The sequence below is a fragment of the Psittacula echo genome (genome assembly GCF_963264785.1).
Source record: "Psittacula echo genome assembly, chromosome: 5".
Taxonomy (NCBI): domain Eukaryota; kingdom Metazoa; phylum Chordata; class Aves; order Psittaciformes; family Psittacidae; genus Psittacula; species Psittacula echo.
In genome coordinates this window covers 88519807-88537123 of record NC_137739.1, presented here as the reverse complement: position 1 = coordinate 88537123, position 17317 = coordinate 88519807, and the positions used below count along the sequence as shown (strand labels likewise).

At 54.0% G+C, this 17317-nt stretch overlaps 1 protein-coding gene across 1 annotated transcript in view; it reads right to left on the bottom strand.

Annotated features, from left to right (window-relative positions):
• Window positions 1-17317, bottom strand: part of MYRF (myelin regulatory factor) — a gene marked incomplete at both ends in the record, with an annotated part of 58030 nt that overhangs the window by 8637 nt on the left and 32076 nt on the right. Inside the window, 12 exons of the mRNA XM_080619531.1 lie at window positions 151-223; window positions 1224-1384; window positions 2512-2621; window positions 2951-3059; window positions 3976-4176; window positions 5355-5445; window positions 5772-5882; window positions 6529-6605; window positions 7076-7271; window positions 14501-14624; window positions 14713-14885; window positions 15458-15770. Of these exons, the coding sequence (XP_080475657.1) occupies window positions 151-223; window positions 1224-1384; window positions 2512-2621; window positions 2951-3059; window positions 3976-4176; window positions 5355-5445; window positions 5772-5882; window positions 6529-6605; window positions 7076-7271; window positions 14501-14624; window positions 14713-14885; window positions 15458-15770 (1739 nt within the window). The remainder of the gene's footprint in view (window positions 1-150; window positions 224-1223; window positions 1385-2511; window positions 2622-2950; window positions 3060-3975; window positions 4177-5354; window positions 5446-5771; window positions 5883-6528; window positions 6606-7075; window positions 7272-14500; window positions 14625-14712; window positions 14886-15457; window positions 15771-17317) is intronic.

Sequence of the window (17317 nt, the reverse complement as noted above, 5' to 3'; positions counted from 1 at the left end):
AACATCTTCATAAAGCATGGGCAAACCAAGGAGAGATCATGGGAACGGGAATATTTCATGGGAGACAAGATCTCTCCCTCTGCAGCATGTGTAAGAGAACACACAGCACCATGCAGATGACTATTCTTAGAGAGGCCACCTTCTCCTTACCTTGCTGGCTACTTTGTGGGGCCTCTTTTTGTGGGGCATGCTTCCCGCACGGCTGAACTGGCTTCCAGTTTGGCTGCAAGGAAAAAGAAGGAACAGAGTTGAGCTGTGTGGGGACAGCACTCAAAGGTGAAAATGTGATTCTCACGTGTGGCATGAGTGCGGCAACAGCACAAGAGGGATGTGGAGCTGTTGGAGTGAGTCCAGAGGAGGCCATGGAGATGCTGCGAGGGCTGGAGCAGCTCTGCTCTGGAGCCAGGCTGAGAGAGCTGGGCTGGGGCAGCCTGGACAAGAGAAGGCTCCTGAAGGGGAGACCTGAGAGCAGCTCCAGTGCCTAAAGGGGCTGCAGGAAACCTGGAGAGGGGCTTGGGACAAGGGCCTGCAGGGACAGGCCAAGGGGAATGGCTTGAACCTGCCCGAGGGGAGACTGAGATGAGCTCTTAGGCAGAAGCTCTTCCCTGTGAGGGTGCTGAGGCGCTGGCCCAGGGTGCCCAGAGAAGCTGTGGCTGCCCCATCCCTGGCAGTGTTCAAGGCCAGGTTGGACACAGGGGCTTGGAGCAAGCTGCTCCAGTGGAAGGGGTCCCTGCCCGTGGCAGGGGCTTGGAACTGGAGGAGCTTTAAGCTCCCTTTCAACCCAAATCAGGCTGGGATTCTATGATTCTATGACAAGCCCTTGTCACTTCATCTGCCCAGGGGTAGGTGCAGTGCTGTCCCACTGCCCAGAGCACCTGAATTCTGTCCCCAAACCTGGATAAGCTCACCAGGGTCAGTATGATGATTTTGGAAGCAGGAGAAACTCTTTGCCCTGAGGAAGCCCCTCACTTACTGTAGGGCAATGTGGAGACAGTGTCACACCAGGGTTTTGGGGCTGGTCTAAGAGCAGGCTGTTGGTATGTGTTTGCCAAACCTGTCTGATCAATCTCAACACCTTCAATCTACCCCAGGCCAACTGACACCCACCACCACCCCACCACTCCTCCCCATCTCCCCTCTCCCAAACCAAGCTGTCACTCAAGGTTGCCTGGGCTCAAAAGGAGCCATCCCTCCTAGCTCCTGAGCCCTCAGGGTGTCCATACCTGAATGCCCCAGAGCTCACGGTTGACTTCATGCTATCCAAGCGCTTCAGCTTGGCCAGCTTGTGGCTCCACCTCTCCAGCTCATCGATGCGGGTCTCCAGGTTGTCTGTCAGCTTGCACAGCTCCTTCACAGCTCCCACGTTCTCCATGAAGATGCGCTCCTGCAGGGAACAGGTCACAGGGTGAGTGGCCCGGAGCATGGAGACACTCCTGCTCCAATGGATCAGGCAGCCCTGACTGCTCTGCCATGCCCTGTCCCAAGGGAAAGGCTACACAACACCATCATCTCTAGATCTCTACAGCCCCTGGATGCAAGAAGAAGGGGTAAATGCTCCATCCCTGGCAGTGCTCAAGGCCAGGTTGGACAGGGCTTGGAGCAACCTGATCTAGTGGAAGGTCTCCCTGCCTGTGGCAAGGGGCTTGGAACTGGATGATCTTTAGGTCCTTTCCAACCCAAACCATTCTATGACTCCATATTCTCTTTGAACCCAACCAAAACAATGGATGTTAGTGCAGGATCCCTAAGAACTCTCCTATGGGTGCTAATTCAGAGTCCTTCTCACTCACAGAAGACATACACAGAGTCTCCAAGTAGCCCTTGGTCAAACCAAGTGAGCAACACTCTCCATCTACCCCTTCTCTGCCCCTCTCCAGCCTTCTTAGTCTGTCTCTTGCTCTACATCACAAGCTGTTGGAGTCATTCTGCAGCATTATCCAACAGAGCTAATCCAGATCAATGGAGAGCCCAAATCTAGATGCCTCTGGAGAGCATCTTTCCTCCTCACATGCAGATGGGACATAAAACGTCAGGTTCACATCTGCTAGCCGGTGATACAACTGCAGGGATTTAGGCTTCCACCAAGGGAAAACAAGGCACTAAGGTCGCTCCTGGCCATTCCCACTCTGGACAGTGATGAAGGAGAGAGCTGGCAGCTTTGGGAAGCTGTCTCCTTGCTGCCCTGAGCGGCGAACAGGTTACAGAGAGGTCAGGCAGCCAGGTGCTCTGGGTTATCTTGACACAAGCACCTTATCTTATCTAGAAAGGAGAAATTATGACTAAGAGGCTCCCTACAGGAGCCTGCCAACAAGGAGATGCTCCCTTCCCGAGGGAGATGCTGCCAACTTTTACCAGCATCAGGCTAACTCCTCCCTGCTGATGTCTGCTGTCCATCATCTTGAAAGACCAGCCAGGTCTCAAACTCATCTGGCTTAGAAGCCCTTCCCAGCCATCGCAGTTTCCCTCTTCTATTTCCAGCCCTACAGGTTCAACAGCCTCCCTGTCACCAACCTTGTTCACCACCAAGAAGTTCTCAAGGGTCTTCCCATTGGAAAAGACCAGGTCCCCGGTGTCCTTCACAGCTTCAGGGAGGATCTCCTTCACCTCCTGAGCAATGACACCTGCATGGAAACAGCACAGTGGAGGGTCAAGGTGGGCTGGGCAAGGTTCCTGTTGGCACAGCTCTTTCTCTGGCCCATCCAGTCGCCATCATAGAAGCCCTATAAGCCACCGTGGGAAGTGCCATCCTCTTTCCCACTCGTTAAAGAGGGAATTCCATTAGATGACCAAACTTCAGGTGGTGAGAAGCCCCCTCTTACCTACCCCATGCTTTGGTAGAGCTGCAGGGAAAGGCAGGGCTTGGCACCATGAACAAAATGTGGGTTATGGAACATAAGGTCCAGCACTAGAGACACAAGCAGGTCACTGTGGTGTGACATAGGGCCCATACCTGTCTCAGAGGTGTTCTCAATGCCTACTGTGGCTGCAAACTCAGGCTTGTAGTTGTAATGCACCAGCCGCATCCGGGAGATCCTTTTCAGCTGCTCTGTGGTGTCCACCTGGATGAGACAGACACATGCAACTCCTAAATGGGATGTTGCTCCTTCAGTTCCCATCATTCTGGCTCCAAGCAGCAAAACCCATTGCAGCTCACAGTAATACCTCTGGGAGACAGCTCTGGACCTGCTCAGACCAGCATCAGGACAAAGAGCATCTGCACTAGGGTTCAAGGACTATGTCAAAATCTGGTCAACAGGAACTCAGGTCGCCCATAAGGACTATGTCAAAACTTAGTCAATAGGAGCTCAGGTCACCCATAAGGACTATGTCAAAACCTAGTCAATAGGAGCTCAGGTAGCCCATAAGGACTATGTCAAAACCTAGTCAATAGGAGCTCAGGTCGCCCATAAGGACTATGTAAAACCTAGTCAATAGGAGCTCAGGTCACCCATAAGGACTATGTCAAAACCTAGTCAATAGGAGCTCAGGTCGCCCATAAGGACTATGTAAAAGCTAGTCAATAGGAGCTCAGGTCGCCCATAAGGACTATGTAAAACCTAGTCAATAGGAGCTCAGGTCGCCCATAAGGACTATGTCAAAACCTAGTCAACAGGAGCTCAGGTCGCCCATAAGGACTATGTCAAAACCTAGTCAATAGGAGCTCAAGTAGCCCATAAGGACTATGTCAAAACCTAGTCAATAGGAGCTCAGGTCGCCCATAAGGATTATGTCAAAACTTAGTCAATAGGAGCTCAGGTCACCCATAAGGACTATGTCAAAACCTAGTCAATAGGAGCTCAGGTCGCCCATAAGGACTATGTCAAAACCTAGTCAATAGGAGCTCAGGTCGCCCATAAGGACCCATGTCAAATGCCCATAAGGACCACGTCAAATCAGCAGCTGAAACAGACTCACACGGACACTCACACCTTCTGTGGTCCCTCAGGTCCCTGATCTGCTCTGCCTGGCTCTTACCTCCTGGATGTCCTCCTTCACTCGGGCATCTGAAGGGTGCATCAGCGAGCCCATGACCTTCACATTGCCATGGACCACGAGGGCTTCATCGGGGCGGTCCGTGTTGATGCCAACCCGGCCGTGATGGAACACGGTGTCAGGGAGCTGTGCCCGCTGCCAGAGCACATCGCTGTCGCTCTCAAACTGGCCGGGGTTGGAGGCCTGTGGACAAACAGAGAAGTGGGGACTGAGAAACAGCAGATCCAGGGGGAAGAACGCTGCAGTGGTGCTGGGCAGAGGCACTTGGAGGTGCAGACAGAGTGAGGAGGTCAGGAGAGCCCCACAGACACATCCTTCCATGCATGTTGTGGGACTGCATAGCAGCAGAGGCTGAGGGCAACAGATGGGCATCAGAGAGCTCCGAGCTGCTGTGGTGTCCTGGATGGTGCTGTCTCAGTATGGATGTGAAACAGCTCCAAAACAAAGCTTGGCGTAAGCAGAAACACCCAACAAGGCTGTTCTTGCTCCACAGAAATGGGGAGGGTCTTGGCTGAACCTGGGACATGTTCATCCCAGGATCCTGAGAAATAAGAACGGGCTGTTGGGATGAGCAGTATGTTGGGATGAACGTCTCTAGGTCATGAGATCCTGGCACGGGTGCCCTCTCCAGCCTGCAGCACACTGAATTACAGCCCTAGGAAGCCTTGAGATTGAGCTGAGGCAGTCCCAGCCTTGCAGGGACAGCAAGGAGCTGGACAGCCAGCCAGGACAGAGCCAGCAGAGGACAAGGCTGTGGAGGCTGAGACAGAGCTTTGCAGCAGCACAAGGCAAAGTGGCAGGGACAGGGATCAGCTGCCACCCCTGGGAACAGATCCCAGCCTGCTCTGACAGCAGAGGCAGCCTCTAAGCTTGCAGAAACCAAGGCTGTGCCTGCTCTGCTCCTCTCCCTAAAGGAATACCTCTGCTTTCTTGAGCTGCCTGCTAGTTCAGCTGTCAGAGCTGTTCCAATAATCCCAACCAGAACCATGCAGGACAGCAGGAGACCAAGTGACATGGCTGCTGCTCCTGGGTGCCACATCCTGGGGCTCTGCCCTGCTGCTGTGGTTCTGTGACCCACAAGGGATGGGGCAGTCCAGGCTGCCTGCAATTCCCTGTGATGGGCAACAAGGAGGCTGCAAGTTCTTCCACGTCCTGAGGCTGCTCTGCTGAAGGATGTGTGGAAAGGATGGAGCCAGAAGGCAGGCATGGACAGAGAGAAGGAAAGAGAGTTTGGAGAAGGTGGGAAAGGGATGGGGGGGGAAAGCACTGAAAAGCCAGAGGAAGGAAGGAGGATCACCCAGGACATCCAGCAATGGACTATTGAGTACCTGCAGAGGCTGAGGGAGGAGAAAGGCACTTACCCTGACAATGATGCGCTCTGAAATGTGGGCAGCCAGCGTGTAGTTCTGGTTCTGTGCGTGTGCCTGCAAGGCTACCACGAGCATAAAGTACCTGCCAAGAGGGAAAACAGGTCAGGGTGCCATCCTGCACTGGGTACTGCTGAGTCTGCTCCCCCTCTGGAGGCTGAGATGGGCTTGGAACATCCCCTCTCCGTGTGCTGTGGGGCACAAGCACTGTCCCCAGCTCCTCACAGAGTAGAAGACCCTTCTTGTGGCCATAGCAGACACCTCCTCTCCTCCACGCAGACAAGGCTGGCCAACCCAGGACCTGTTCCCCATGTCCCCCTCCCTCCAGCCACACTGCCCAAGCCAGGGACTGGCACATCCACAAGCCTTGAGCGCTCAGAATGGCTTGGAGAAGGCGTCTGTGCTCCTCACCTCTGGTCCGGGTTGGGTTTGCCTTTCTTCCTCATGTTGTTGGCTGTGGTCTCGCTGAAGTGCAGCCGCCCCACGGTGACTTTGGTGACCTGCTCTGGAGGCAGGGTGACCCTGAGGAAGGGAAAAGAAAGAGAGGAGGGAGTGATGACACTGCTGGAGAGGAGGTGATTGGGGAAAGGCTGCATGGAGAGCTCAGAGCAGCTTCCAGTATCTGAAGGAGGCTACAAGGATGCTGGAGAGGGGCTCTTCATCAGGGACTGCAGTGACAGGACAAGGGGTGATGGGTTCAAACTGAAACAAGGGAAGTGCAGGTTGGAGATAAGGAAGTTCTTTATTGTAAGGGTGGTGAGGCACTGGAATGGGTTGCCCAGGGAGGTTGCGAATGCTCCATCCCTGGCAGTGTTCAAGGCCAGGTTGGATGAGGCCTTGGGTGCCATGGTTTAGTGTGAGGTGTCCCTGCCCATGGCAGGGGGTTGGAACTTGATGATCCTAAGGTCCTTTCCAACCCTAACTGTTCTATGATCCTATGATTCTACGGCCATCTCCTGGCCTGCTCTATCAAGGCAGGTCTATGAACTGGGCATGTAAAGGGTATGTAAAGACAGGAAAACGTTGCTGGGGGAAGCATTGGAGCAAACTGGAAAGCATGACACTCGCAGCATGATCCTGAGACCTACAACTACAACTCAGCCCCTTTCACTCTCTTCTGCTGTTGCTGATGCCCCAGTATCACTTCTCCTACATGAACAGTACTCACGTCACAGGGTTGAAGGGCCGTTTGCTGCGGTCGGACTGCGACTGCTCTATGTTGATCGACTGGTTCAAGGCCTCTAGCTGGAGACAAAGATTGGGGCATGTGACAAAGAGCAGAGAGTGAGGCCTTCCCCATCCCACCTCCTTCACCCCAGCACAGGGTAGCTGTCTGCCCAGCCTTCCTATCACACAGTACAGCTGACTTGCAACACCCAACTTGACTTGAGTCAAACTTGAGCGTGGTCAATGGCCAAGCATGGCTTGGACAATGGGGTGTTTGAGGGTGAAAGGATCTTCTCAAAGCCCCTGTATACCTCCAGAGTCAAAGGTGAGTGAAAGGCAGCCCTGAAGACACCCAGGCATGGTGTGTCTATGGACCTGAGCCCATCTTAGCACTCTTTGATCAAGATCTGCCTTGTTCTGGCCATTGGCACTCTCCTACATACTCCCCTATGACTTAGCACATGAAGATGAGGTGTTGCTTGATACCAGCTTGCTCAGCACCCCTTTCTCCCTGCTGGATTTGCTGCTGGCCCTTAGCTCCCGCTTGCCTTCACTCCGTGCAGCTTCAGGTAGAAGCACTCTAAGGGTTTCAGGCCCTCGGGGGTCTTCACATACTTCGGATCTCCAAGCATGCCGATGTAGACCGTGACCTGGAAGTGATTCTTCTTCTGGCACACAAAGGCATCGTCACCCACGGAGAAGTTGAACCCTTTGTCAGCATCTACACGGTACGTGAGCATTGGGCTGTGGAGAAGGCAACAGGGGTTAGAGCAGAGCCCTGTGCACCCCACAGAGGGTAATGCTGGTGGGGGGAAGGATGAGCCACACACCCAAAGCAGAGGCAAGGAGGGGTGCATGGAGCATGGTACTGGGGTATGTTCTGGGGTATGGATGTGCATGGGAAGGGCTGGGTGGACAGCTCACCTCTATGTCCCACCAGACATGAACAGTCCCACCACCACAGATGGTGAAGACCCCATCACCCATACAGCCACAAAGCAGTCCTGAGGCACAGCAGGCACATGGGAGCGGAAGGAGGGTTGTGTTGGGGCAAAAGAGATGGCCTCTGATGCTGTCCCTCCTGTCTGGTACTGATGCTGCTCTTGGGGCTCATAGGTATAGGCAGGCCCTGCCCAACATGAGCCCAACACTTTGCCTAAGCCCACGCAGCAACCCACCCTGCTGTGCAGGGGTGAGAGCTCAGAGAAGGTCCATAGCTCCTTGAAGCTGCAAGACTTGCTTTAGGTGGGTCTTCAGCTGTAAGGCAATATGGTTCCTGTGCCCGTGGCAGTGTGAGCCTGCAGCCAGAACCCCCCCATGTGCTGGGCTGCACCTCCAGAGCCTGAGCAGCAGTTGAGGGAGAGGATTTCCCTCCTTTGCTGTGCTCTAGGAGGACCCCCCTGCAGTCCTGATCCAGCTCTGGGGGCAGGCAGTGACAGGCCAAGGGGAATGGCTTTAACCTGCCCGAGGGGAGACTGAGATGAGCTCTTAGGCAGAAGCTCTTCCCTGTGAGGGTGCTGAGGCGCTGGCACAGGGTGCCCAGAGAAGCTGTGGCTGCCCCATCCCTGGCAGTGTTCAAGGTCAGGTTGGACACAGGGGCTTGGAGCAAGCTGCTCCAGTGGAAGGGGTTGGGGTTGAAGCTGGATGAGCTTTAAGGTCCCTTCAAACCCAAACCAGTCTGGGATTCTATGACTAGGGTTTGACAAGGATGCTGGGGCAACCACCCCTCCATATGCCAAACTATAGCACTAATACTACAAACATATCACAATAGGAACCACTACATGTCACCATCTCCTTTCTGAGTGCTGCTCAGCCCTCGCTCAACCTCCACAGCCTGCCCAAGCCCTGGAGCAGACCCTCTAGTACTGCTCACTGGGAGAAGCAGCTCAGGCTCACCTGAAGGGCTGTCCCACCCCTCTGCTTGCTTCACCCATCACATTCCCAGCGTCGCCTGCCCTAATCCCTGCTGCCGCCTGCATGTTGGATTCCCAAACTCACACCCTCCTGCTCTGGCTGCTGCCAAAGCTTCCAGCTCCGGCAGGTCCAAAGGAGAAGGAGGAGGAGGAGGGGGCCCTGGCTGCCCGGTGAACACACAGCAGCTGGGGAGGTTTAATCTACATCTCTTTAATGGGCTGGTTCCTATGGGAGCAAGGGAAATACGTGGCCTCTGCAGCAAGTCCCTTTTCTCTCACCATCCAAAACCCCAGCCCTGGGCTGCTGGGCCCCTGGGGCACCGCTTGCCCTTGGTGGTGGGGAAGGAGATGCCCCTTCTCCCACCTCCCCATCAGGCAGCTCTAGCAGCACACCCCGACCCCATTGTAACTAAAAAGCTATGGATGAGTTAAAGGGGAGCTCAGCCTTGACATCAGGCTCTGGAATGCTCTTCCACAAAAGCAAACCACTTGTGGCTTCCACCTTATTACAGACAGACACTGCTCAGAGCAATGGGAGGGGACTGGGAAGCAGGAGATAGGGAAAGGTCACTCTCACTCCCCTGTTATCCCTTCCTTTCTTCTGGGAATAAAGCCATCCTCCTCCCACACATGCTTGAGGGGTTAACGTGCATGAAACCTGGAATAACGCTGGGATGACCACGAGCAACTACTCATTACTTGCACCCCTGGGACCTGAGGCTGTCGTGCCCTGTCCCAAACACAAACCAGACGGTGGGAGCAGAGCACTACCTTAGCCCAGAAGCACGAGAGGAATTCCCCTCTATGCTCTCACCCTCCTCCTAACCTCAGCCCTCAGTTCTCCACCTGGCTCTTCCTGATGGGGAGTAGTGGCTGGGACTGGCCCAAGCACCCCCTGTGCTCCCTCCAAGGATGGTGGGGCCATTCCCAACTGCTTTCCCTGCCTCTGCCTATGTCCTTCCAGCACCCTGAGTGTTCACCACTTGCCCTGTTGTATTTTAACAGAGAAAGATGAGGAGAGGGAGGGTCTGACTGAAATTCCAAACCATGGATGCTTCCAAAACATGCTCTGGTTCACATCAAACTGATGGCTGCAAAACATGTGCCAACAGACGGCAGAGTCAGGCTCCCCCTCCTCTGTCTTCTAGAAACACCTAAATCCCCATCTCAGAGGTTCCTTTCCTCTGAGTTTTCCTTATGGCTGGGGCTGGGGCATTCCCCAAAGTGGGATCCTGCACTGGGATAGATGGGAGGCAAGAAGCTGCTTTCCAGGTGTCAAAGAGCCCAGGGATACCCCCCAGCCTTCCGGCCATCACTAAGCCAAGGAGCTGCTCTCAGCTCACCCCCACTGCAGAATGCGGTATCCCTTGGATCTCCTATTCCAGTGTTTTTTCACCCTCACATTGTAAATCCCACCTGAAAGCAGCAAATCCACTCCCTCACCACCATGTGCTGCCTGTGGCACTGTCAGGACTCTGGTGACCCTTATAAAACCCATCCTCCCCTTCCTGTTAACCCAAAGGGATCTCAGTGACGATCACCCTGCCCTGGACCCAGTCCTCAGGCAGCAGTGCCCCTCTCTGATGGGTGGCTGCAGTAAATGGGGTGATGGGAGAAGGAAGGGCAGGTGACCCTGAGGCAGAAGTGGTTGCTGGATACAGGGATGACACCAGCTGCTGACAAGGCAACATCCCAGGGGCAGCCAAAGCCAGGCTGGCTCTTCCCAGGGAGAGTCAGAGGGTAAAGCATCAGGAATCAAGGGCTGGGGTCAAATGGATTGTTTCAGCCAAAATGCCCCCACTGACAGAAGCAGATTAAGGCCAGGAGCAGAGGAGAGGAGGTTTTTCCTAATCCAAGTGAAGGTGAGAGGTTGCAAACTCCCCACAGCCATGCCTGGCATCACACTTAGTGGAGCAGGGCGCAACCTCGTCCTCCACATGGAAGTGCAAAGGGAAAGACACTGCAAGGAGAGATGTCTCTAAAGGGACCTGTACTGGAATCTGTGAGCCAGAGCAGGATCTCAGAGGGACACTCGCATGCCTCAACTGCTTCCTCTCTGGAAGAAAAACCTCCCCCATTTCCCTCCTCCTTCCTTTCAGGTTCCCCAATATCTCAACCCTCTGACGATGTAATGGCTGGAGACTCCCTAACTCAAGGAGTACTCACTAAGTCCATGCACTGATAGAATCAGACTGGTTTGGGTTGGAAGTGACCTTAAAGCTCATCCGGCTCCAATCCCTGCCACGGGCAGGGACCCCTTCCACTGGAGCAGCTTGCTCCAAGCCCCTGTGTCCAACCTGGCCTTGAACACTGCCAGGGATGGGGCAGCCACAGCTTCTCTGGGCACCCTGGGCCAGCGCCTCAGCACCCTCACAGGGAAGAGCTTCTGCCTAAGAGCTCATCTCAGTCTCCCCTCTGGCAGGTTAAAGCCATTCCCCTTGGCCTGTCCCTACAGGCCCTTGTCCCAAGCCCCTCTCCAGGTTTCCTGCAGCCCCTTTAGGCACTGGAGCTGCTCTAAGGTCTCCATGGAGCCTTCTCTTCTCCAGGCTCAGCACCCTACCTGGTCCCTTCAGCCACCTCAGATACACCCACATCATGAGACCTCAGCAATCCATCACCATAGGACTAACCAAGCTGGCCAAGAGGGCCAACAGACCATGTCACTAACCCAAAACACATCCAGCAGGACTGGACCACATCACACTGGTGTCCATCCCCTTGGTGAGATCAGGATCTGCATCAAGGTTTGGTGTTTATAAGGACACTACTCCCAAGCTCAGGATTAGCCTGCACATAGAGAGCACCAGTTTGCTTGATGAGAAGAGGACAGCACCAGTTCCCAGGGTGAGAGCAGAGCAGAGGAGCTCTGGGCTCAGCATGGAACGTTTCTGTTGAGAGCTGCTCTACCCTTCCCCAGCTGCCTTCCCTCAAACTAAACAAAGGTGGGGAGGGAGGAGGGAGCCTGCTGGCATTTATCAGAGCCCGCTGTCAGGGAGATGAATTACCCCTGCTCCCAGGAGTGAATTACTCAACTGCCTGGTTCCAGACCTCTTCGGCACCGCTGCTGGAAACCACTGAACCCTTCTGATGGTTCAGTGAGTCTCAAACCACAAAAGCAGTGCAAAAGGCAAGAAGAACTAAATCATCCATAACATTCATCCACAGACTTCGGGCTCCTTCACCCAACACTGAGAATCCTCAGCCAAACATAAGTAAAGGGCTGAGACACAAGCCCAACAAGCCAAGGCACAGATTTCCAGGCACCTCCCATTGAATCCATGTAACAACCCTTTCCTTCCCTCCATTTCCTTAATCCAGCCTCATTCTATGTCTGTGTTTAACCTAAATCCAGGTGGTTCATATGATTCCCTCTTCTCCTGGTAGAAGGCTGCTGCAGGGCTGCTCCATGGGGATCCCTAGGGACAGGGAATCAGTTGTCATTCACACAACTGTGCTCACATTCACTGTACAGGTCTCTTAGAAGGCAGGAAAAGCTATTTAGGAACTGCAGAATTAGTTCAGATCCCCCCACGCCATCCCCATCTCACTGAGCCATGGCAATAAGGTGAGAAAACAGAGCTCCAAGATACAACCAGAACAGCAGGAAAAGAGTAATGGTTGATGGGCCACTTCTCTGTAGCTTTCTGCCAGGAAGATGATTGAAGAGAGATGAAATTGTCCACTCATTCACAGGCACAAGATACAGATGTGATCTGATGTGACAGCTACACTCAATGCATAAGAAGAGAGAGCTGTTCGGTGTGCTCAAATGGTACCGAGACAAGCTGGAACTTGTGGACAAGGGGTTGGAACTGGAGGAGCTTTAAGGTCCCTTCCAGCCCAAACCATTCCATGATATATTCTGGTGCAGCGCTCTACCAGGAGAACAAAGAGATCTTCCACATAGAAGCAGATGTAGGTTGGGCTTGCAGAGGCTTTCTTAGAGCTACCTGGCCTTAAACCCACCACAAAGGAGCAAAAGTCCACTGAGGCAGTGTGTAAACTGAAAATTATCCATCAACCTTGCCCTTAACCCTCAATTCTGGTCAAATCCAGCACCACAACAGAGCGCACATGGGTTCCTCAAACCTACATGAAGTCAGGTAAAAGGAATTTACTCATTACACAACGGGACGATGACCTAAATGCCACTGAAGTGGGTTTGCTCTGGCTAAATCCTAAAAGCGGGTATTAAGGAGGTGAGCCCCAGTGGTCCAAAGAACATGGGTTGGGTTTGCAGAAGTTAAAAGCAGGGGTTTGCAGCACTTCAGCAGCTTCTCTGTTGCCAATATAGTGTAGTTTGCTCTGTCAGTCTGCTTGTATGATGCTGGAGTCCACGGATAACCCGTGGAACAAGGACTATAACAGGGACTGGAACACTTGCAGATGGTCTGTGACAAACTGAAAGGGTTGTGATGTGGTTCAGATGAGAAACCATGTATCCAGCACAGGTAAATAGTGAGATGGAAGGAAAAGGAGACTCATTATGTGCGAGACAAAAGATCTGCTCGAGGATGCACAGAGCTCTTTGGACCCTGCTGACTGCACAAGGTGCTTCTGGAGTAGTGAAAGCCCTGTGGAGATTGATGGTGGAAGAGAGGCCAGTCCAGGGAGTGACAGGCTGAGACCAAGTATGGCCCGAGTCAGAGAAGCACTCGGACACAGGGCGAAGGTAGTGAGGCTGAAGGCTAGAGGCATTATTGGCACAAAAAGAGAGTCTGGGAGAAGGAGGAACAGCAGCAATAGGCAAAGGTGGCTTTGGCAGGGAGGAAATCAGTGTCACAACCGTCCAGAAGCAGCTGATATTCCTCCTGAAGGTGGGAGATGCTTCCCTTATGGAAACAGGTTAGTAAACCACCAGTAACCCCCTCTGCAAATCAACCCTCTTCCTGCTGTGGTGGGGAAACAGCCACAAACACAGTGTTTGCCGATGACTGGGTGTCCCCAGTGAAGTAACCAACTCCAACAGCCCCTTCTCATAGGGAACAACCCCCAGCATGGCCCAGTCACCTCAGGTCTGTGTTACGGACTGGTGCAAGGACCGAGGCTGGGGATGCACGAGGGCTTGCAGCAGCACATCCCTGGTCCCGCTCTGCCTCCATGGCTCGGGTCCTGGCTCCCACCCTGAGCACCATCCAGGCAAGGTGTGATAAGAGTCTTGGGTCATTCGGTGTCACAGACAACAGAGCACCCCCTCCTCCATGCCCCCCAAGAGGACCTCTTCCAGCCCCTGGCTGAGCACAGAGAGGAGGAGAGGAAACAGGGGGAGGTTCATTTGCTCCCAGAGAGGTTCCTGGAAGCCAGCCTGCTGCTGTCACCTCCGAGGAATGCAGGCAGGATCCAGAGTGGTTTCTTCCTGAGCACTCCTCTTTCCCTATGCAGCTTGTCCTTGCGCTGCCTTCATCCTTCCCAACCTTCCAGCTCCCAGCCCCTCACTGCTCTCTGCTCCCCACCTACCTCTGCCACCCCTTTCCTCTTCACCCTCTCCCTTTGCCCCTCTGCCACCCCTCCTGGCTTCCCAGCTTTCCTTCAACCCCCTCTCTCTTGCTTCCCTTCTCTCCTCTGCCCATCAACCACTCCCACTCCTCCTCCTCAGGCTCCTTTCCATGCTGCCCTCAAGCTATGCTGAAGTGGCTCTAGATTACCTCCAGCCATCCCTGCTATGCCTTGTCTAGGAAATCCTAACACTTCACTTCAACTCCAGGTCCTTGGGCAGGAGGAAAGCGAGCTGCTGGTCCCAACCATGCTCAGAGCAAGGTTTGGATAGCCAATACAACCCTCCACGGCAGACCAAGGTCTGCGTAGCTGCTGAACTATCACCTACAGCACCAGCCCGTGTCTTAAAGCCTCCATCAGCCCCTGTGGAAGTACAGAGGAGTAACTTTCCCGATGGCAAAGGTACTGTGGGGAGGGTATCTCCACCACAACGCAGGCAAGCAGAGATCAGGAGGTGACAGGAGAGGACAATGGGGTGTCCAGGTTGATCCTTGTCCCATCTTGTGAGTATGATGCCCCCAACTTCACTACCTTGCCTCCTAAGGTGGATGAATTACTCACAGTTCCTTGTAGTTGGCATCATACAGAGTTGCCCACTTGTTCTGTTGATGTGGCTGCCACTTTATAGACTGGTAGTTGGGATCCAAGTAGGAGCCGTTCAAGCTGTCGTTATCTTGGATCAGGCCTGGAATGAGGGGAAAACACTTATTCCAATCCGTCTGAGACAGTGTCCAGCTGGGAAGAGCACATGGAAGCCCTTGGCACTCACATACCTGGTGAGAGCGCTCCTGGCTGGTGCCAGGGAGGTGTTTGGCCTCTATCAGGGTTCAGTGGCACCGACCCCATCCCTGGCTCCTGCTTTATCAGCCCGTTGAGCATCTGGGCATTGAGGGTGTTGGGGGGAGACTCAGAGTGTTTCCTCTTCTTGGCGGGATGCACTGGGAGGCTGTAGGGACCATAGGAAAGCAAAGGCTGAGCAGGGAAGCAAGAGGTAGAAAGCAAGCATAGAAACCTGCATGCAGGGAGCCCCCAGGCTCGTTCAGCTCTATCAGCATCTTCTCCCATTGCCTAGGAAACTCGAACACTTAATTCCAACTCCAGGTCCTTGCTAAGCCTGGGCAGCAAGAAAGGGAGCTGCTGGTCCCAACCATGCTCAGGGCATGTATTTGCCAATACAACCCTCCATCACTGACCAAGGTCTGAGTAGCTGCTCAACTACAACCAAAGCTGCTCTTACAGCCCTAGTCCCGAGCTCAGTGGCTCTGCCAACCCCCAAGCTCGGTGCCAGCCATGCACTGAGCCACATCTTTGCTTTCCTCTCATCCCCACCACCCACCTCCAAGCCATGCCCATGCCCCACACTTTAGGTCATCTCCACCTCAATGCCTCCCCATCTTGCTCCCACAGAACGAGGGCAAGCTCCTTAACTTGGAGTTAAACCCAGTCATTCTGCTCATGCATCTCCAAGCCTCCCTCATCCTCCCCATTCCCCAAAGCCCCAGTGCCCCGAGTCCTTACTCTGCTCCGTGTTGCTGGAGAAGCTGGTGCAGCATCTGCGACTGCTGGGCATGGTGGAGGTCAGCAGGGGCCATACCCTGCCCGATGCCATATGGTGGCAGCAGGGGCTCAGCCTTCATGTACATGTCCCGCTGCAGGCTGGGGTAGTGCGGGGTGTGCTGCTGCTGGTGCGGGTGAGGAGGAGGAGGCGGAGGACCTGGGAGATGGGGGGGGGGTGGTGGTGGAGGAGGAGGAGGAGGAGGATGCTCCAGGCGAGAAGGGGGAGTCATGTGGCACATGTTCTCGGGGGTCATGGTCCGGAGGAGGTGAGGATCTTGAAAGAGAGAAAGAGTCAAAGGTGTTAGAGCTGCAGGTAGGGATGTGCACCGGATCCCGAACTCAGATCCAGCACGAACACAGCACTTTGCTGCCCCTGAACCATCCTGGTTATCTTCAGGGCCGGGTTGGATGGGGCTGGGAGCAACCTGCTCTAGTGGAAGGTGTCCCTGCCTGGGGCCTGGGGGTGGAATAGGGTAAGCTTTAAGCTCCCTTGAAGCTAAACCATCCCATGCTCTTCATGAATCCGTATCTCACTGCTCTTCCACCTAGTCTCAGCATGGCTGTCTCCTTACCTACCCCATCTGCCCTGCAGGGATTCCCTTCTCATGTCAGCAGGCTTGGCTGCCAACTGTAGACACAGGCTGTGTCCAAGTGGTATCTGCAGAGCACGGACACAGCAGGGTCCTGACTGGCTGATAAAGGGACATCAACACCATGAAACCAGTTACACCATACATCTTCTGAGGAGGGGTGAGACTGGAGGGGTCAGCACAAGGAAGCAGGCAGGGCCCAGTATCTTGAAGCTCAAAGGACCACAACTCAAAGTGCAATCAGGTCCTGGGGCTAAAGGACAGGGAAGATGCCCACAAACACTCCTGGTATTTGCTAAACCCAGGTATCATGTGGGTGCAGTGGAAGCATGTCTTTAGGAATTCCCAGGGAGCTTTTGTGTTAGCTTTGTATTTCCCTTCGAACAGAAAAGCCATCAACCATGATACTCCTATAGCACCAAGGAACTACATTAAAGCACAACGGCGGGCAAAGGATCCAAGAGTCAGGAACAGCATCTGAAACCTATGCCTGGAAATGCAGAGCTGCAGAGAAAGCACCTGAACTTGGCCCGATTTCACTGATTCTGGGCATGGCAAAGATCACCCATTTCATGATGCCAGAGCTCCTCATAGCTGTGGACCACAGCACCCTGCCAAGAAACAGACTGTCACCCACTGACAGAGCCTTGAGAAGCCGAAGGTGGGCTTCATCCCACCCAGCACTGCTCAGCTCAGGGCCTGGGGTCCCAGCTTGGTGTGTTACCTGGTCTCTATAGTCATAGAATCATAGAATCATAGAATAGTCAGGGTTGGAAAGGACCTTAACATCATCCAGTTCCAACCCCCCTGCCATGGGCAGGGACACCTCACACTAAACCATGTCACCCAAGGCCTCATCCAACCTGGCCTTGAACACTGCCAGGGATGGAGCATTCACAACCTCCCTGGGCAACCCATTCCAGTGCCTCACCACCCTCTCAGTAAAGAATTTCTTGCTTAGATCCAATCTAAACTTCCCCTGTTTAAGTTTGAACCCGTTACCCCTTGTCCTGTCACTCCAGTCCCTGATGAAGAGTCCATCCCCAGCATAGAATCATGGAATAGAATCCGAGTGGTTTGTGTTGGAAGGAACCTTCAAGCTCATCCATTCCCAACCCCTTGCCATGGGCAGGGACCCCTTCCACTAGAGCAGCTTGCTCCAAGCCCCTGTGTCCAACCTGGCCTTGAACACTGCCAGGGATGGGGCAGCCACAGCTTCTCTGGGCACCCT